The 21,558-nt window shown below is 48.1% G+C and overlaps 1 protein-coding gene across 1 annotated transcript in view; it reads right to left on the bottom strand.

The window, feature by feature from the left end:
- LOC128719714 (zinc finger protein 395) overlaps positions 1 to 21,558 on the bottom strand; it is an 85,035-nt gene that overhangs the window by 40,751 nt on the left and 22,726 nt on the right. Inside the window, exon 2 of the mRNA XM_053813343.1 lies at positions 771 to 949. Coding sequence (XP_053669318.1) covers positions 771 to 949 — 179 coding nt within the window. The remainder of the gene's footprint in view (positions 1 to 770; positions 950 to 21,558) is intronic.

Consider the following 21,558-nt stretch of genomic DNA (forward strand, 5'->3'; position numbering starts at 1 on the left):
GGTACACAAAAATATCCAAACAGTGGCGCGTGTATTGGCAGCGAGCCGATTTATAGTGTCTTGTTGGGTGCTAGCGCTTAATGCTAGCCGAGTTGTTGAGCAATTTTACACTGTCAGCTAGTGACCGGGAGGTGATCGCAGATGCATTTGCCAATGTTTGACTTTTGTAACCTGTCAGAAGGAGGGGCGAATGTTGAAGATGGATGTGTTAAAAACGGTTGCCCCAGAAGCGTATACCTAGGCACCGCTTGACAGTAACTTCAGTCTTTTACATGAGTGTCTCCATTACCTTCGACGACCTTCCATAATACAACCAATATAGACTAGGAAACTCCCTTCTACGAAGAAGGTCAACCTGAATGCGATCGCACCGATCGCCATAAACGGCTCAAAAAGGCCACAAACGTCACCTAAGACGTCGGAGAAGGTGATGGTGATCGTGTCACGCTGCTCGTGTCGGCAATTGAGCTCAAGATCGTAGAAGTGTGGCGCCCAGAATATGTCCCACAGCACTGCAGAAGCTGCTGCTGTTGGTTTTTAACACTGCAAGTACCACGGAGACATTGTATGTATCTCGGCATCGTTCGCATCTGTGGCAGTGGGAACTGGTCCACCTTAAACCATCAGCCCTGATCTTTGCAGGCTCGTAGCCATCATGTGTTAGCTGATATGTTAACCAGCTGTCCCTTGTGTCGAGCTGTGTGCGGCAACCGGAACAGGTTCCATGATTATTTCCCACCGCTTCGCCGCTTCAGTTTCCGCTCACTTACCCGTTCTGTTGCGTCAGTGAGAATGGCACATCGATGCTGTTTGATTGTCGTCGACGATCGCCGGCCATATCCGCCAGCCGGGCAAAGTCCGTATCTTTCTCCTGGACGGCCAGTCGCTGGGAGCGGCGCGACTCCAGCAGTCGTATCTCTTCCAAGCGCTTGGTCAGCTCGATCGGAGCCTGTGGAGAATGGGAAAGGAGAAAAACAAAAGGTAAAGCATATATCGTAATGACAAAGTTTTGGTGTTTCTAAAATGTTTTTTTTTTTTTTAAATCAGACGAAAATATTATTACAAATTGAATGTACGAATCCACTTAAACCCGCACGATAATCATTCGCAACCATCGAGCTATAATTTAGCTACAATTTTATGGCTCTACTCGTCTGGACCGAACATGTTTACTACTTGAACGCTTCCCACAGCGGCCAGCATTTGCAATGTATCCAATGTCGTAGGAAATATCCGCCATTTCGTTGGGAGAATAAAGGTCACCACCGCTGGCTGTGTCGGCACGCTGATGTAATTCCCGGTTGTCGGGGTTTTGGACGTATTCGTGCATCGTTCGTCTGGCCGGTCTGTGTCAGACGTGAAATTTCGACAGACGACGCCGTGTCATATTTGTGTCCAGTTCCCGAGGCAATGTACGACATTCAAAATATCACCCTCGCCACGGTTAGCGAATTCGCGTGTTCGAAATGCATCGTACGGTGTTATTTTGTTCCGGCAGTTTGTGCCCCGAATCATGGCAATCGCGAAAATCACAATAATGACTGGTGGCATAGCAACAACATAATTCGCGTCTGTACCAGTACAGCTGATACGCCGGGGGGATGTGTGCTACTGTTGCATTTTTACAAACCACAGCACTTCGATTTTGGATCACGCAATGGAAATAAAACCCAGAAAGAAACACTGCACAATGCAGTAATTACCACTCTGACATCTCAAGATCACAATACAGGGCACACCGCAGTGAGTGGCGAAAAAGATCGAAAACTCTCCGAACATCGATTCGACCGATGTCAGCGAGCCAGTGCCAGAAAGTGAAATCGAGCAAATGGGAAATCGAAAACGAACACAGGGAGCGGATGCGGAAAATTACGCAAAATCTTCAGGTTCAGGTCGCGCACCAGTAACACCTGGTGGCTCGCACAGCTCACTCACGGTGCACATGCTGAGATGCACAGAAGGGAACCAACCCCCCTCCACGAATAGTGCGACGTAAGAGACTTTCATTTCTTACCCATTAAATTGTGAGATCCGTTGGAGTTTTCATTTTCAATACCAACCCCCTGGCCATTTTCCATTTCACCTTCCTGCGTTTCATCACGTTTTGTGTGTTTTAGGTTTTATTTCGTTGTTTGAGCAGCAATTCATCATCGCCTTTATCGCCGGACTCCGGACGCTGTCAGCAAAAATGCCAACCACTGCGCGTGTGCGTGTTGCGCATCGGAGCAGTTGGGGCTGTTTATCCCGTACCACATCTTCCGTTCGCGCCTGTCCCGATTTCTATTGCCACGATTTCACGACACCTGTTGGCCGATCGCAACAACGACGCGATCTTCAACAGCTGATTGATGGTACGTGTACGCGTCCAGCACGGTTGCATACCGTGACACGCGCGGTGGTGCTGTATTTGTTAATGTCAAAACTGTTTTGCTGCCAGGTGGGTGGGCGCGGGTGCGACGTGGGGTGTGGGTGGCGCGTTATCCGACCGCTTTCTGCATCGCTGATCGTACGAAATGTTTCGTAAGACCCCGTACACCGACAAGAGAAAGGCACGGCACACACGGCAGCACAGAGATCGGACAGATCGTGATGGTCCTCGGTTTGGTATCGCACGGCAAGACAGAGTGCAGAGCGATGCAAACCTTAAATAGTTATGGTGCATTTTACTCGCTAACTGGACTGACTGTGAATCCATGCAGCGTAGAATTGGTGCAGTACTTGGCGATTACATTTTATTTCCAGGTGTTGCACCGCATGGGGCGGATATAGCGGCAAACCGGTCCACCTTGATCCCGCTACCGCTGATCGCATGGTTTGAAGTGTGCTATTGGCTTCACTTTCACTGCAGCGAATGAAGCGAGATGTTCCAAAAAAAAAAACAACGCCAACTAACCGCGATGAAGCAAAAGGTATGAGATGGAACGAGTGAAACAGTTGGAAACCGGTGCTCAGGAAATGGAAAGTAAAACTGCGTATGACACAATCAACCAAAAGAAAAAAGTTAGGGTATTTTCAGGTGATTACCATGGGAACAACGGCGAGTTTCACTCATTTCCGGATGCATCGATGTCATTGCTGTATAAATAAAGGTTAATCTGTTTGAGGCTGACTCGTTCACAATATTCGTGCGCGAGATACACTTTGAATGACAATTGCCCCGAAGCACATCAAGATTTCTAATAATTCTTTTTTTTATGAGTCTCTGAACGTTTATATACCTTCATGCCCTTCGTTTTGTACATTCGAAATGAATCCCAAAATTGTTTTCCACTTGGCAAGAGATTGTCGGTTGGCTTGGTTTTGGTTGAAACCTTTCTGTTACTTCATCGCACGGAAGTGTCTTAAAATATATCAGCTATGCCATAATATTCACGATCGGCAAGAAAGGTTTCAACGTGTCGAATATATCACTAGTTGACCATATGAATGCCAGATTTCGTACAGAGTTCATAGGAGCATGCGTGATGATGATTCAAAAGTATCATTAAGAATGCTTACTTCTTATTGGTTGATAACATCACCACTTACTGCGAACAAAAATCACTGATTAAAAGCATTTCAAGCAGAAGAAGTAAATCAACCATGGACACAAGTCCACCACTAATGTTCGACAGCACTAAAATAAAATAAAAGCGGCAGAACTTTAACACCTTAAGGTGCGCATATTTAAAACCACTCAAAGGGAAATGGAAAACGAAACAAAAACACAACCCATCCGTCAATTGATGCTTGTCGCGAACGAATGACTGCCGGGGCCATAAATCGCCCGAGATGTCACTGCGTATGGCCAAATCTGCTTTTGCTTTATGTCGCGGTTTTAATTTCATGTAAGCCGCTTGCTACTTAGCCGATCAATTAAGGAACGAAGGCAAGCCTTTTCCTTTTTCATGCTGAGGGGTGCATATAAATTCGTTGGTGGTCAGCTGATGGAAGTGACTTGTTGGGCAGTGCGAGCAGTGTGCCCAACGAGGCGGATGATGAGCAGCCGAAGCACGTTGGTGAAGGGATTTAATTGTCCAACCGGGCCGGCGTCTTCTTTGTTGATTTTTTGTTAGGGTACGATTACGCATTTGATGATCGGTTTAATCATCATTTCGAATGGCAAATGGCAACGTTTTAATTGAAAAGGTAGAAAATGGTTGTAGGGTCATTTTGAAAGTTTTTCAGCTTTACGATCAGTCCCCAGCCAAGACTCCATTTTGATACTTTATCAGTTCTCGGTGGGATGCAATATTAGCCAAAAGGGAAACAAATTAAAAAGCTTGTAAACGAACATTTTCTTGCACACTATGTGTAGAATGCAACAATTAACAAACTTGTCTTTTTATTCAAGAATTTTGTTTTCATTTGATTTACAATGCCCAACATCGAATTGTTGATGGCTGTCATTCAGCAGAAGAAGCCGGCCGGCCGGTTGGGAAACTATTTTTAATCATTTTGCCTGTAGAGGTGGCTGTACCACATCACTCAGTTTATTAGCGGGTGACGTCGCTCGTCGCATGAAATACGATCACACATACGCAAACCGTTGCATTTGCATCGTAAACTGCAAGCCACAAACACATCCACTAGCGCGCACGAACAGGGCATGAATTCTGGCTCAAGGTACGAAAGACACTTGAGGCAAACGTTCCTCACCGGTGGACAGATGTGGTTGTCGAGTGTATTTGTTGGAAGGCAGGTTGTTGTGAACCTCTTGCCACCGAATCTGTTGCCCTGTTTCGATCGGTCCACCGCAATTCGGGGCGGACCGAGTGGTCGTCGGTTTTTTTTGCTTTGTCCTGACTGACCGAACACGGCGTTTGGCGTTCATGTATTATTTTAAAAATAGTTCAAATCCGGGCCGCACGGTCCAACCACGGTTGCGAGTGCAGTGCCGGCCGGCTGCAAGCGAAAAACTGCAGCTGAAAGAGCGACACACAACGTTCGCAGAACATTCCACTCGCTTGACCCAGTGGGCGAAACCGTACTCCAACGGTTCGGAATTAAGGCACAAATCAAGCTTGATTCTGTTAGAAATGCTGGCAATGGGTGTGGTTTAGAACCGGATGAGAGCGCACAGCACTGTGAATGATGCCGTGCTGTCTAATGCAGCTGTAGATCGTTACCTGCTTTGGTTTTGCAGTAGTGATCATTTTCGTGAATATCACATTTACGGCACGATTGTGCAACAACGTAATGTGTTACTGTCACCGAATACGTTGCACATTCGAATATTTTTATAAAAATAAATGTAAAGTGTTCTGCAGCCTGCCCCCCATTCGGTGGTGATCCACGCCGATCGCATACACCAGAGTTTCCCAGGTCCACGGGCCGGCATTTCTGTTTGGTCGGTGACTCACACGGCTTACAAATGAGGCCAACCATGAGGAAAAGTAGTGGGGGAGGCCGGTCTGCAGGCAAATTAATGGCAAACAAGCCGCGCACTAGATTCCGATTGCGAACGGTCTATAAGGCATAAAGGCAAAATTCAATAAAACCATGAACATGGGTAATTCTACGTAGAACAAATTCTTCAACTTAATTGACAGTAAGCTCAGTGCAACAATTCATTTAATCGCGTCGGACAAAATCATACTTTCGCAATCATGAACCAGCATCCACAGCGCAGCAGGAACCCCAATACCTTCCCTCCGAAGCCTCTGACCGCACTAGAGGTCAAAGCGTTACCACTTTACCCCGGGAACGGGAAGCGGACAGATTAGATGATTATGATTTATGAGCATGGCAGGGCGCTGTTTGCCACTCGGGCTGTGCCCCCAACCCGGCCGAAGTGTGCAAGGCTTATTTCCTTTCTAAATTGCAGGCCAGTTTGATGCAGAAGGAAAAACGAAAACACAAATATAAGGGCCACGCGCAAAAAAAAAAAACAAACCAACGATCAGATTTATATCCAACGTGCAAAACCGGACGGCGGCATTCAACAACTTTGTTGCTGAGTTACTGCTCTCAACTGCAGCGAATTCCGCCTTGTGGCAGTATTCACCGGAACACAAATAGACGACTAAAGCAAAATGGAATATGCAGTTTTTTTAGGGGGAGAGGGCGACTGTATGTGCGTTTTGCTTGCCTGGCAACACTGCCAAACTGCGGGGCCTACGATTTGGACGAAGGTAAGAATAAATTTCAATCGATTTGACGGTTGAATGCGAACCATAGCGCGCCGAACAAGAACGGAGGCAAATGGCGAAGTAACGCCGGTACGCGGTGATCGAAATCGAACGTGCGGTCAATAGCTGGCAAAAGTAAAAGTTGTCCTTTTCAACCTTTCGTGCCACCGCCCAGTGTTGCCTTCATGGAAACGGAAAGTCTTAACGTCGGATAGTTGGGTCAGCACGAAGGTGGGCGCAAGATCAGTCAAGCCTCAGTCTGGGGTGAGTTTGATCATCGAACGCTTTTCCTTTCAGCAAGAATTACTTGCCTTCGGTCTATATTCCCTCAGTAGATTAATGTCCACAAGGTCCAAATGAAACAAATTCCCATCTACTACATCTCCGAACTCCGTCTTGTCTTGCGCTTTTATCGCACATATTCACGCCATATCATTTTCCCATTCGTAAGTTTACTTTTCATTGTACACCGGGCTTGGTGAGGTGTTGTTGAAACTGGCCATAGCAAAACCTGAGACACACACTGCGAGCGATAGCATTTGCAATCGCATGAGTTGTCCCATCCATCGACGCCACCGGCCGAGGGGAATGGGGCATTTCGGTGGAGGATTTTGTTTGTTCTGCTTCCCGTTTTATTCCCGCGTCGCACAGGAACTTGAGCATTAATCATATGTTCCAAAGTGCATAATAAACAATGAGTAGCATCCATTCATATCAAGCGTTGCGGCGCTGCCGCTGCCTCGCTGCCGGACGCATGTGCTTGGAATGCTGTGGAAATCTTCCGTGTGCTACAAGTTGTAGCTCACTGGCACGCTTTTGTCTTCGGTTGTACTGCAGCATGTCGCTTACAGGACACCTTCGCTACAGTGACTGGTGTTTGGGTCTCTCTGGACAAAAGGCAACCACTTTCCATTCTGTCTAAATACACCTCGTTGAAAGCTGGCTTGCCTTTCCACGGGTGGTGGTACTGTTGGACAGGGAATGGGTCGTTCTAGCAGGGCATGTCAGCTTAGTTCACCAGCACGGGAACTCGGCTCGCCTCCTTCATACCCAACAGCAGGAGAATGAGAAAGAGAGCGAGCGAAATAGAAGTATTTGAAAAATCCGGAAGGCAAAGATAAAGTGAATAGCGTGCAATTACATCTGCCTGCATTTGAATGAGGCCACCCTCACTACCGGACTCGAATGTGCATTCGTTTTACATGGACATGGTTTAGGGAGGGCAAACGAATCAAAACAGGTGAAGGCAATGCTAGGAGAAGGGAGATACGCGGTAGCTTTAAATTTTTCCCTCCCTCTGCAAAGCATTTTTCAATATTTTCAAGACTTTTTCAGCAATCGTGGTGGTTTGAATGCGATTGGACGAGGGTTCCGCCACGCGGTCGAACATTTCATCAGCCAAATTCGACACCGTAGAAGGAGAAAGTGCGTAATCGATAAGTGGTGGAAAGAATCCACCATTACACTCGGACAGCACCCTCCATATCAAACCACTGCAGGCACAACAGTTGCCATTGACCCAACATTGCACTGCGGAAGCGATGCGCTCAGATGGGTGAGATATGGTAGTCAGAGAGCCCGATACCGGAAGTGTGGGCGTCGGCAGTAACGAGAGCCCCGATGCACGAGCGCCCAAGAGCGGGAAAAGAAAACGTTTCCGTGTGTTTGCACTCGAATAGTTTTGCACCACTTCCGCCCGTTAAACGTTTTGTGGCAAACGTTCGAAAATCGGAACGGATGTAAGTCGACATCTTTGGATATTCGTATGTAGCTTTGCTCTAGGAACCAGTTTCTTGAGATGGCGTTCCTGAGATATATTGATACGTCGTTGTAGTGGATCGTTGAATATTCCAACCAAATGTAATCTGTTGCAAGGTTTCGGCTTAGGTTATGAAGAATTCCATTTCCTTAACTTTTTGATCTCTTATATTTAGACTCAGTACTTGGAGAATTCCTGCTTTATTGGGAGTATAGCAGAGTCTGAATACTGTGCTAACGTACTAATGTAGATATCCTTTAAGCTGCATTAAAACTTTCTTTTACTTTTACCCAATATCCCTCAGTCTTCAAAATATCGACATGGCTCTGGATGAGAACAGAAAAGTATTGAACAGCACTTGCCAAAATTTCGCAACAACAAAAGAATTAAATGGCAGCCGAAAATTGAGCGTATTGCACGTTGTCCCACTTGAGGAAAAGTGCAACGCAGCTACCCCGAAACGGAAGCACACGTACGCGACGTACGGTGTCTGAACTTGTACACCTTTCGCTGTGTCTCGCCAAAGTGGGTGCTAAAAAGGGTACACTTATCCTCCGCAGCTCGCGAATGTAATGCTCAAGGATGTACAAAATTTTTGAGCTCAAGACCGGCCACTTGAGGGCGCAACCACACTTGAGAACGTTCGCTACAAAATGGGGATTTTTGGATTTTTTTTATACAGTCGTCACCCAATAGAAAACTGTCCGCGTGCGCTATTATCGGGCGAAAAAAAAATCAAAATTCACCATTTATCGGGTGTTAATTGGGGTGTGGTATTCTGTCGGTTTGAGTGCTGGCAATTAAATTTGCATCCATACATGGTACACTTTTGGAGGTTCGGTAAGATAGGGTATCAAAAAAAAAGGAGAATACGTACATATTCGCTGTATTTGAGCGAGCACTTCAAATTGGGATACTTTACCGCCACATCGAGCATCTCACACAAAACGCCTTCGAGCACATGTCAATTGGACCTTTGTTGACGGAAAGATTCGTGAGTTCTCTTTCGGGGTGGAAACTGGTGCGCTTAATCTTTCAAACCATGCCGTACACCAAAGGAAGCACAACTCAAAGGAATGGAATAATGGCGAAGAAGTGTTTGGCTTTGGGTTGATTCACATTTTTTTTTTTTTGGTCGGCTAGCCGTACTGCACTCGAAGCGAAACAAGATAGAGAGTACGTTACGTTGATTAGTACGGCTCGGTGTGATTTTTGTTGTAGTTGTTGTGTGTCTTATTTCGCTTGCCGGTTTTTTTGTTGTTGTTGTTCGGGCGCATTTTTCAATCCCCTCAAGGGAGTAGGCAGCGCGCACGGGCGAGATTGGTCCGAAAGTAAAATAATAAAACACTAAGAACACACACTCGCGGACCCTGGGCCCTAGCGTCTGGTGCAACACTTCCGCCGGGCTTCAAGCCGGCTTACGCTAAACAATGGAAGAGGCAAAATATCACGCTCGACGGTAGATAAATGCACGCACAGAGCATGAATGGCAAAGGGCGCACAAGTCCTTGCTTTCTGGTGTAACCGGCCACCGTCTATAGGATGACATGCAATTCAGTCAGTCTAGGCGGCCTTCTTGAAAATCCTGGCAATACTAAAGAAACGCCGCAACACAAGAAGCTGCAGGATAAGAGGCCTATACACCGAAAAAAAAAGCGAGACGGCTAAACTAAGCCGGCAATGGAGATACTTGCGATGAACGGGAAATACTTTGCCTCAACCGCCGGGGCTACCGTGTGTCCGTATCATTGCGAAAGCTAACAATGTGCCCGGGAACCCATGGGCAAGTGAAGTGAGCAAAGGCGCGTTGAGAGTGGGCCCCATCATTAGACGAGCCGGAACGCTCGTCTTTCCATCTCTACCACCCCTCCTCCCCCCCCCCCCCCTCCCCTTCCGAAATGCCGACAGCGAAAGTTAATGGGGTATGTAGTAGACCGGGTCCAGCGGGTCGGGAGATTTTACAATTTTGGATCTTTGGTCTCCGTCCTTTACACAATTCGCACACACCGCTGGCCACACGGAACGGGACGGAAGGTGGCAATATACCATAGGAACCCGCTTCAGCTGGCAACCGGCTGGAAAGGATGACACATTAGCAATGTCGCCCGGTGCGGTACCGGCCTGCGGACGAACGCAGTGAAGGTCGCCCGTAATAATCGTCAACACTGGCCGTACAACCGGCGCGTTGCGGAGGTGTTGCGTCGACGTAGACAAATTAGAAAACCCTGCCTGCCACCATCGAACTCACCGCTTCCTCCTCTCCCCCCCCCCCTTCTCTTCCTCCTCCTTCCTGGTGAAGGGTACTTAGCTGAACATGATGCCGGGTGTTTACGATCATTAGCGTGCATTTAAGAAATGAGTCTGCAATGTCGCCCGGTTGGGTTTCGGGGATGGGCATGCGTGATAGTGGGCCAACAATATAAAAAAAAGAAGGAGGTAGGTAGTACGGCGACTGCTGTGGAGGTTCATTAGGAAATTTACGCGACGGTATGAGTATTTGCTTCAGCATTTGTGCATGTCGGCTGAAGGTAGCGTTTGAGTTTTGTAACGTACGGGTAAAATTCTCATTTTTTTGAATGTTAGGATCAAAATCAAAAGAAAGCCCCCTGGTGTTGAAAATAATGAGCAAAGGAAGTCTACACGCATGGGTGCTTTAGGAGTTTACCTAAAATTCTGATCACGTATGTGCTTAGTTCACCAAAAAAAAGGTAAACATCATAAACCTACAAAGAGATGCATCACGAGAAAGTCAATATTGTGCATAATGCACTACAAAGGATTTCCGCTTTGCGTTGCCTAAATTATACTCCAGGCCTCTGCCGTTTAATGGTGTATCCAAAGACCAGTTTCCTAAATTAATAGTTTCCGAGCTGTTTGTCGCAGACAACCAACGGCAACTGAGGTTTAATTCAGCCCGCCTGTCAGCGATACGCACAATGACATTTGCACTTCATAAGCGTTCATTAGGCGCCTTTATTTAAGCAGTTAGCCTTGTAGCTTTAATTGGCGCTTTATCATGCTTCTAACCACAAAATAACCCCGCTTGTGCGGATAAACACATGTAATTGCCAACCAGCAGCGCCATGATGCATGGTGGGTGGGAGGGGAGACTAGAATTCAATTTGGTGACATTACATCAGCGGGTACCCTACCATTACTTATGCCGGAGAAACCATCATAAACCGAACGTACACACTGCACACAAAGGCTGTTCTTGCTGTGTTAAGGTTTTTGTTTGCAGAGGAACTTTTTTAGGATCACACAGTTTTCCATTGCCAGCGTTGCAATTGCACAGCGAAAATCAAGCACCATGCAGCACGGGAAGTGTACCACCGCAACAGGTAGAGAATGGCGTGTATACTGCGCGTGTGTTGTGTTTGTGTGTCTATTCGCGATCGATGCAGTCGTTGCGTCGCAATATCACGTCCGCAGTCAGCTACTAGAGAAGAAGGTTACTTCTCTATCCCCGCACACTACCCCGCCTCCTTCACGCTGCATCACCACCATCCAAACTGCACCTTCAACACGCTGCAATGGGTGTGTGTGTATGTACAAATGTTGCAATGTGATAGTGTTGTGCGTGCCGGTTAGTGCGAATGCCGCCGTTCACTTGCGCCATTTTGTGTGCGCGAAGGATTGCGCGGAAAACGGACCCATTGTGAGTGTTTCTTTTTTCTTTGCGAAGGGAAAGGGTGCAAAACGGTGGGGTGTATGGGAGGTCGGAGCGGAGAAGAGGGAGGAGGATGCGGAGGGGCAATATAATTAGCTTTGCCCTCTGCCGTGCGCGAAGGAAGGAGAAGGCAACAGTAAAGACTCTGAACCGGTTTGTTTTGTACCATTTCGTGCTGGTTGCTGCAGTTTGCAGGTTCGCCGCGTTGCACATCAAAAGCCGGCACCTTCACAATCGAGTCGCGCGCGCACACACTAACAAAACCAGCTCATGGGGAGACACAAACGGCCAAAACGGCTGTTCGATTTTCCCGCGCGGCTAGGCTGTGGTCGGTGTGGTGGGGTGGCGGGGAAGGGATCGCGAATGGCCGCGGGCGCAACCGCGCAAGGTGATACTGCAATTGGCAACGGTGATGACGATGATGGCGTTTGGACTATGGGGTTTGCAACTAGATCCAAGAGACCTTCACGTCTGTATCTGACTCCTCCACCCTGTTATTTCTCTCTCTCTCTTACACACTCTCTCTATCTCGTTTCTATCAAACGAGCAGCAGTGATATGTGTACTAGTACGCTTGATCGAACCCCACCAAAGCTCCGATCGGATGCATCGCTAGTAACGCCCTTCCCTGCACAACGGCAACCACGAAAGAGACCGACTGGCGGCAGTTGCTATATTTTTCACTCCTCGCTATTTTTTCTTACCACTCACAAACCTCCCACCCCTCCTCCTCCCCTCCCACCCCCTCGAGATCTACTAATCATAAATGCGATCAACGATGTTTGGCCCCGTACCGTACAGTACCGATCGCCGGCAATGCGGCACCCGGATGCCATTTTAGTGCTTGGCAGGGCCGGCCGGTCTATGTGCATCGTTTCGGCCGGAGTGCTTTGTCGGTTGTGTGCTGGAGGCCAAACATCGCACCAAAAGGGCATCGCGATGACGGCAATCCCTTTCGCTATGCTGGCATTTGGCGGGGAGGGATAAAATGGCGAGTGAAGAGAGGGGTGGGGGGGGGGGGGGGGTATATAGAGGGTGGGTACGGAACGCCAAAGGGTTGTACACTAGACAGATATGCTTCATGATTGCATCACGCTCGATCGGTGCAGCGTCGATGGAGCGAACGAAGGTGTCTCTTCCACCGTTCGCTTATTGCACATAACGGGTCGGGGTGGGGTGGGAGGTGAGGACGTGGAAGGGAATGGGGGCCGAGGGTTATGATGCCGGGCGATGGGAAAAATCGTACCGAATCCGGCGTTTTAGATCGGATCGTTCGACTTTTCGGATCGCGTCTAAGCGCGTAAGGGTGTGTTGCGGCTGCTCGATCATTATATAAAGCGTATCGCATGCCTGATCATCCTTGAGCAACTGATCGATCGATTCCGTTCCAAGGCAATCGTGAAAACAAACTGCATCAAATGCCTTCCTTCTTGGCTGTTCACTTCCCTTAGTCACAATGCACATCGAATTTACATACAGACACCCGTACGCGTTTGCATACGCCGCTGGTGGTTTGTGGTGTTGGAGCGCAGCTAATGGCCGGTTCGGTTGGCCGATCGACGGTTATGAAAGCGAGCATCCATTTTTCGCCTTCGCCTCGTTTTCACTTGGAAGCGGCAGAATCAGTGCGGCTACTAGGCAAGCCATCTTTAAAAAAAAATAGATTTACATTCCACCATTGGCTGTTTTTAACGCAAACACGCGCACGTTCCTGATTTTTGCCAAGAAAAGCTGATTTGTGTAGCTGAGTAAAAAGTAAAACAACGAGGGAGAAACTATTTTACATAATCCATTCAGTCACAAGGATTTCGTACCACGAACTTCATGCAAAACGAAAGGCTGGACATTGCAGAAAGTACTACTTGCGTCAACCGGGACATTTGAGTTGGTTGACTGTATCAAGAATTTCGCTTTAAATAATAACCCTCCTCTAACACATTGAAACTTTTGTAAAGACGATCATTTGCTTCCTTTGTGGGTGCCGGTTTACCTGGTGAGTCACTTAGATAGCTATGACTACGCAGCGGGAACCTCCACCGGGCCGATGATGCGTCAACTCGGGTGCGCAAACGTCATCGGTTTTACGCTTCACTGTGTCTTTCTGTGGCTTCGCAATAAAAGTGTGACCAGGCCCCGAAATGTTCCGTTAGACATTTCGTCATTTTCGCGTAGCGTTAGGATCAGGTTCGTCGCGTGAAGAATCGGGAGAATTGGTTCAATGTGTAGATTGGTTCAAAAATAGGGGTTGATTGGGATATTGCAAACCGGTTGTCTTCCCCGAGAGACTTCACTTCGTTCTGGATGGATGCGTTGGGTGCTTACTAAGTTGTAGGAGCTCATGGGGCTCATGGAGTCAATTTCAAGAACCTCTTCCCAAATCGCACTCAGCAATAGCCAGAGCAGCTGTAGCCTATTCGCTATCACTCCAACAGCTATACGATATAAGGGCTGTAGGTTCACAACGCAGGTCAGTTGATCGTCCAACGCTAGTCGTCTAAACCCGTAACCCCTGAAGGTGGCTATGCATCCTCATTATTTAAATCCCCATCAACTGTTACACACGATTCCGAGTGGTTTAGTAGCAGCGAAGAAAGAAACTAATATGCACGACTGTGAGAAACGAAATAGCCCGCGAAGGGATCGAACAAACACTCGCATACACACACACATTCAACTTCAGCCCTCTATCTCGTGGCAGGCTTGCACGTGTTCGAATGGCTGCGTGTTTGTGGTGGCGTGATTAGAATAAATTAGCTCGCCAGTCACGCAGCAAATGGACGGAACAGAGAGAGAGAGAGAGACCGTGCGCTAGTGCAGATCACTCGCTGCCACGGAAAGGGCTTTTTTTTTGGTACAGCAACAATAAAAAGTCGACGAAAGCCACCGCGAGCAAAACAGGGATAGCAATAGGATGCATACAGTTAGAAAACTAACGAAGGAGAATAGTGAAAGAAAACAGGCGCGATGTAAAAAAGTGCCAGCCGGAAAACGATAATCGTGATGATGCGTCGAATCGTCGAAACGCAACACATGAACAGGGCGGAAAGCATCGTTCCCCCACCCCACTTCTCCACCCAAAACAAAAAAAAAACTTCCATTTACATAGACCCTCCGGTAGCCAAATGGACGATTCGCCGATGTTGTGGCCTGAACTATTAGCCGCACGAACGGTAAACGGCTGTTGTCTGAGAAAGGAATGAGGAAGCCGCCCCGGCTAAAGGCAAAACGAGGTTACGATGCACAATCGAAGCCACCACTGAACCGTATCGTTGCGAAGCTATCACGCACACCGCGCACAAAATGACGATTGTTCCACACGTCCATATCTCGTCACTATCTCTCCAGCGAGCGATGTGCATGTGTGTCTTCATGCCCCGTTTTTGCCGTCGGTTTTGTAGTAGGTAAAACTGTTTTTACTGTTTACACGGCTTCTATTCGGCTTTGTCAAATCGGTTCTGCCCGTTAGCGGTTTCTGGCATTGTGACGGCTGCCCGGACGCTTTACGCATTCCAGTGACAAGCTCCCAGTTGTGTTTTTTTTTATGGTGAGACCCGGGACTTCTAACATTAACCGTGCCTAATTCGTGACAACAGCCGTGTCGACAACAAAACCCCTTTTGCTATCTTGATCGAAACGGCCGGCTCGATTGAATTGATTGGAGAAAGATCCGAAAGGCGTAGTGAATATTATTAGCAAGTGGTAGTGTATTCCTCTCGACCAACAATAATCAACTGTCAGAGGATATTTATAGGCAAAATGGCCAAAAAAACAATTAAATTTCACATGTTGTCAGACAAGCCTTTAATTGCCTATGAGTAACTTAAAGCTATTTATGTTGCTGAATCATATCCACAAGCTACGCTGGGAACACACTGGGTACTTCGGTACGAATCGTGGGACACAAAGCTCATCAGATCAGTCAAGAATTCATCGGGAATTGGGAAGAAGTTTGGCTGATCTATCACACCGAAGTGCTTGACCTCCAAACCACTCCCGTCCAAATGCAGAAGCACTGCGAGAAATCAATCATCCGACAGTGTCATACCGTAGAATGTTGGCGATGGAGTAGGACGTAAAACACTGCTCAGTCTCACCCTCCTACCCAAAACCCACCCTTTCGGGGGGGACTAGAACTCGGGAAGTCTTCCACAGCTCGCCTGTCACGCAAGTGGTTGCGCAAGTAGTTGCGTCCCACCGTCCCCGTGCCGCGTTCGCATTTCAGCCGAGATATATCGTTCACGTGGAACGCGCTCTACAGACAGTGACAGTATGGCTGCTGTTCGGGGTTTCGCACCGCGAGCGGAAATCGTGGCAGACTTGGTGGCAACCGTTCTCGCGTACCTCGTAGATACCGCTGGAACGTATCGGACCGGTGTGTGCGGGATGACGCGCTTGTTTGAGAACGAACTGTACGATGTTTATCTAACGGTTCGGGAAGTGTTTGAAAGTTTGATCGATTGCGCATACGCGTATGGCCGGCGTGTTCAGCAACGCGGTTAAACGATTTATTACTTTATTCTTGGGGAAACCATTATGAGACTACATCTCGCCAAAAACTTTGGGGTGGAGCTGTACGGGGGGGGACATCGCGTAGACGCATTAGATCTTTATTGTCACAATGTTGGTAGTTGGTGTTCGAATTCTCGGCTGAGTACGCGCTACGCCTGTTGCGACAGCGGTTTAGGGATTGGGCAAACCATGACCCTTGGTACAGAATGGTGACGCCACCGGGATCTTGGAGCAGAAACTCATCACTACATGCGTACCGATCACTCTGTCACGGATGCTTGGCACACATGTTGCACCGTCGCACATGTGTCGGCAATAGATTGTCAGAACATCGATCAACCAGTTGCGAGCTGTATCGCAAATCTAGCCTAGCATAGCAGCAAGCAACTACCCAACCACTCACTCCAAAAAGGCAGGCTAAATGTCAACCCAATTCTCACATAAACGATCACCCTTTTTCGGTTGGGCGAAGGCAGCTATCCCTAAATGTTTCCCCGCACACTTCTACGGTACTGGGGCCCGCTAGTTTGTAAAGCCGGTGCTGGGCCGGCTTGAATGAGGTCAAAACGTTCGCGCACAGGGAGTGGCCGGTTCGTGCTAGCACCCGGCACAGAACCGTAACCTGCCCCCGAAACACTTCGGGACCGCTTGCAGTGTGGTGACCACACGGCTCAGCCAAATGCTAAGTAGGTTATAGACGGCCGGCGGTACGTGTTGGTGGTGGATGGTACACGCCAGAGGTCAGAATTAAATGCGCACAGCTGTGCGCCTGCTACCGTGTGCAGTGGTAAGAAATCCGTTCTGGTGCAAAATGAAGAACGCGCACTCCATGGTTTCATCGGTAGTCCGTTTCACTATTTTCGCTCCGATTGCCGTCCCATAGCGTATTGGCTCTGCTAGCCAACTGATGAAAAGTAATATTTGAGGGGGTAGAGCAAAAAAAAAAAAAACGAGCACTTGCTGCATCCGTCCCGAACATTTCCGCCACGCTCCTCGCATCTCTCTGCTGCTGGGTGCTACTGACTTGACCTAAATAGGTGCGGATAGAATTTATTACATTAGATGATCGTGGCTAGCTGCGCTCGCTACACCAGTGGATATAGCATTCACACTGTATACCGATTCATCGGTTGTTATGTTGCGGATGCATGGTCGCATAAACGCGGTGCCCTTTGCATCCGTACACTTCCTCGCGTGTGGTGCGCCATATAGCAAGAGAGATCGCACCCCCAACCCCGTTGGAAGTTAAATGTGAAATGTAGCAGTTTTGATGAAGCTTTCGTCAAGTATGTGTGCTCGTTTCGACATCGATATGCAGAAATATAACAAAAAAAAACACGATCGGATTCCAACACAACTCTACCCCAACAAAGAAGCGCTAAACCTGTGGAGTTGTCAAATCGAGCAGGGTGTGCAAGCTGAACGGTGGAGAACGAGATTTTGCAGCCCACCCGACATGAACCGAAACAGTGCGAACGCGAATGTTCCAGCAACCCTCGGCCACCTTTTCCAGCACATCATCTTCACTGGATGGCGCGATGTTGATGGTGGATCGTGATGATGCTGCAAACAGTTTGAGGCCGTTTGTAATTAACTTTTATTGCTCGATTCAATTGGAATCGAATGGATCGAGTGCTGGGAGTTGGAAATGATGCTGCCACGCGCTGGTTGTGGTTGCCCCATTCGACGGGGTCGGAGATCGTTGCCGAACACCCAGGCCATGCAGACAGAGTGAAGAGAAATGCGATTATTACTTTCAACTCAGCTCAAGAGAGAGAGAAACCGGGCAGACGGCAAATCTTGAATGTTGTGCAGGGTAAGACAGCTTCTTGCCTACAAGGAACGCGAGTTTGTTTGTTTATTGTTGCGTTACCAAGATTTCTTCCTGCTCTTACTGTGCCGTTGATCGAAGTGGTGAGTTTTTTTAACGAACCTTTCTCGCCTATCATTGTCACCGTTGTTGGACGGGACAGGCGCGGGAACCCTTGCCGATGTAGCTGAGCAATAGATGAATGGTGAAGATTTCATTTCTCGTGACCAATTCCAAACAGGCCATTGCTTGCGAACTTAAGGAGTCATTTGTTACCTTACGGTTGATATAAAAGAGCTCACAATAAGTAACATTTTGAACCGGCCCCACACGATCGTTACCGCCAACACATAACGGCAATCTGCCAGTCTGCAATAATACTTTCCAAGTCTTATCCTCTTGCAGGTTGTCGAATCGCGCGAGAAGTACTCGCTTAAAAATGCCACTCATCGCCAATGGAAAGGCACTACATGTCAAGATTTCATAAATACACCACCTGCACCTTCAACACGCCAAGCAGCGTGCCTTTTGCATTCCCTATCCATTGTTCGGGCAACACAAGCTCCGAGCACCAATGACTTTCGATCGCAAGATCGATCGATCTTCAAAGTGCTTCCTGGTTGCACTGCCCAGTATCTTTCTGGTGCGGACATTCAGTGCGAATGGCACGGGAATGACACGGCGCTATTAGACGTGGAATGAAAATGGGACACCACCAGCGTACACTCCGATTTGTGATTAATTAAACCATCATTGATCGGTGACAGGTTTAATTTCCCTGTTGCATTCGGGATTTTTCCAGGGGACTCCAGGGAGACAACGTCCAATGTATCTATGCATCTCAATAAAAAAAACAAGACGTTTTTACAACAACTTTGCCTTCAACTGATTGGAAAGGTAGACCTCGGAATGCTTACGTGATTGTTAATTTGTTCGCTGCCTTCTTGTTTTCTTTGCGCCAACCCCACCAAAGATTACCCAATCAGCTGTTCGCGGTACTTGCGACCGCGGCACGCGCATATTAAATCGTGCTTCTTGCGTAGGAGCGACGTTGCGTAGTGCGTGTCGTGTGATTGAGGTCGCACCAACCGTATCATGGCAAATGGTAGTTCCAACTGGTTCCTGGCCACCGTATTTAGCAGCACTGCCGCTTCCTTCCAATCACCCCCACCGCGTGCACCAGCTAGCCTGGTTTATGTAAAATTCACCTTGAAGCACCTACACCAACAACACATGGTTTCGAATCTTCGAGTGGAAAAATTAATTGCATCCTTACCCACCGGTGTTCTGCCTGTTTGCGATTAACCATCGAAACAACACACCGTCGAATCGTCTAACAAACAGCCCTAACATAGAGACCGGTTGGAAAAGTGACACCGACGCAAAACCGGTTAGTTGTGTGCTTCCAAGGGTGCTAAAAGTACTGGTACCTTTATGATTGGTTCATGTTTGTGTGTCCGTTTTAATGCTTCTATCTTCTGGCACGTGCACAATCTAGTGTTTTGAGAGCAACGGTTTTGCGAAGGTGGACGAAGTTATCCCCCGAAGGGATGGCCCCACCCAGATGCTGGGACCCACGGAAAGAAAGGCCACAGCTGCTGCTGTCCATTGCGTTGCGTTGCGCAAGCCGGGCTCAAGGTTTTTGAAGGTTTGCCAGCGAAAGTAAGCGGAGCGAAATGAGATCAGCTGCGCAGACCGAAGGCTTCACCTCGTTTGCGTATTGGAGCTCGTGGTTGCCGGATCGGCAGGAAATGGCCGCTCGGAGCACGTATTAAAAATATATACGAATATCTAGACCAAGTGGTGAGTGGCGAGTTGAAACATTAAATCTGTTTCCTTGACGCGGTGAGTTTGCGTGGGCCACTAACGATTCGTACCGGTTTTTTTAGTGGAATTGATCGGTTTGACAAGATCACATCTGGTATAAGTATGCGGTGAAGATTTCTTTGTTTGTTCCGGGGGGAAGATATTCAAAGAGCACTTGGGAAGGGGGATTCGTTTTGCATAACCGCACTGCAGGATGGAAGCTGCTGTCGCTCTCACCTACGCCTGCAGTTACCCAAGGTGAATTCTGGGTGGGAAGCTGTTAGACTAGCAGCGTTTCGTCAAGTGTTCACCTTCACAGCAAAGAATGGACCACGCAGCACCGCGTCTGGTCTTGCAGTGGCTCGTACCATCATCACACATCGCACGTGACGGCATGAACGCAAGACCTTGAAAATATACCGTGCCGACAAAAAGGCTGCAGCGTTATCACTCAACTGATTGGGCCAAAAGCGCGGGCGCGTTTGCGTGGCAAACGCCACCTTGAACTCAAAACCATCCCCACCACGCAAACGGGGTGCCCATTCCTTTGGCTGCTGATAAGTAACCCCACCGAACGGATACTGATAAGACGTACCGGCCGGTTAGGCATTACCTGGTGAAAGAGGTTTTGAGCTCAGGGAAAATGATAAACTAACCCGCCCGCGAGTGGGTCAATGCGTGGTGCCGGCTCCACGAACGAGATGAACCGTCCCAGTCTGGACGGCACCATTACCACCGTGCGGATTGGATTCTACCGCAAACATCTGTGTACATAGTGGCAAGATTTTTCGGTCGGTACACGCAGACACGGCAAACGAAGCGAACCGTTCTGCTGTACGATTTACTGTTGACCTTGAATAAAAGATCCAGAATGACTCTCGTTTTCCCAATATCGCTCATTTTGCAACTCGCGCCCCAGCAATGGCGTCACCGTTGGTGTCGATGTCGATCGTGACTAGATCTTGCCATTTGCATGATGTTCCAGTTGTGCAGTTAAAGGTTTTTTTTTTTTATTACCAAAGTGCCATTTCAAAAGGTTGTGCGGAATTGTGCAACGCCTGCACGAATGCAACATTACATTCCTGTCACTTTTCTCACCGACGTTCCGGAGCTGCACTATTCATCGTTTAGCTCATCTCATTTCTTCATCATTTGTGTGTGTGTGTGTGAAACGCAGTGTGTGAAGAATCCCAGCAAAAAAAAGATGTATAAAAATAAAACCTCCATCAAATCAACACCCCAAACGCCCAATCGAAAGTGTGTCACTGCCGTTTGGTAGAGGTCAGCACTCACGCTGATGGCTTTGATGCGTTCTCGTCCACCTCGTGAAGGAGACAGAGGGAGAGTGTGTGTGTGTTGCTTTCATTGGCTTTGGATAGGTCCGAAACATACCTGTGAGGAAGAAAGAAAAAAGAAAAAGAAAACACATTTTAACAAACAGTACGGAAAGCAATTGAAATGAGTCTAGCGCAACAAATGTTTGATAGCTGATTGGCACCGGGGACTCCAGAAGTTTGGTGGAATGCGAAACGGAAGACACGGCAGAAATGGTTACGCGGCCCAACAAAACAGGTCAGCGAGAGGAAAGATAAATGTGTAAGCGAAGACACGGACAGTTCGATACGGCCAAGCAATGAGTGGTACATGTGTGCCAACCGTTGTCAAAAATTGATTACTCGCCCTAGTTGGGCGTCGACGACGACTCCAAAACGGAAAGACACACAAAACAACAAAAACCGGCTTGGCTTAGAATGCATTTGCTGGCCAGACTGTCGTCAAGTCGTCGGTCGCCAAAAATCCACAGCGGCGACAACGACGACATTCCAGCGATCAGAGAGCGGTCGCCGTAAATGATTGCCATAGATATTCATGTTTTCGGAACGTTGCGAGCGGTC

Source organism: Anopheles marshallii, chromosome 2, assembly GCF_943734725.1.
Source record: "Anopheles marshallii chromosome 2, idAnoMarsDA_429_01, whole genome shotgun sequence".
NCBI classification, from domain to species: domain Eukaryota; kingdom Metazoa; phylum Arthropoda; class Insecta; order Diptera; family Culicidae; genus Anopheles; species Anopheles marshallii.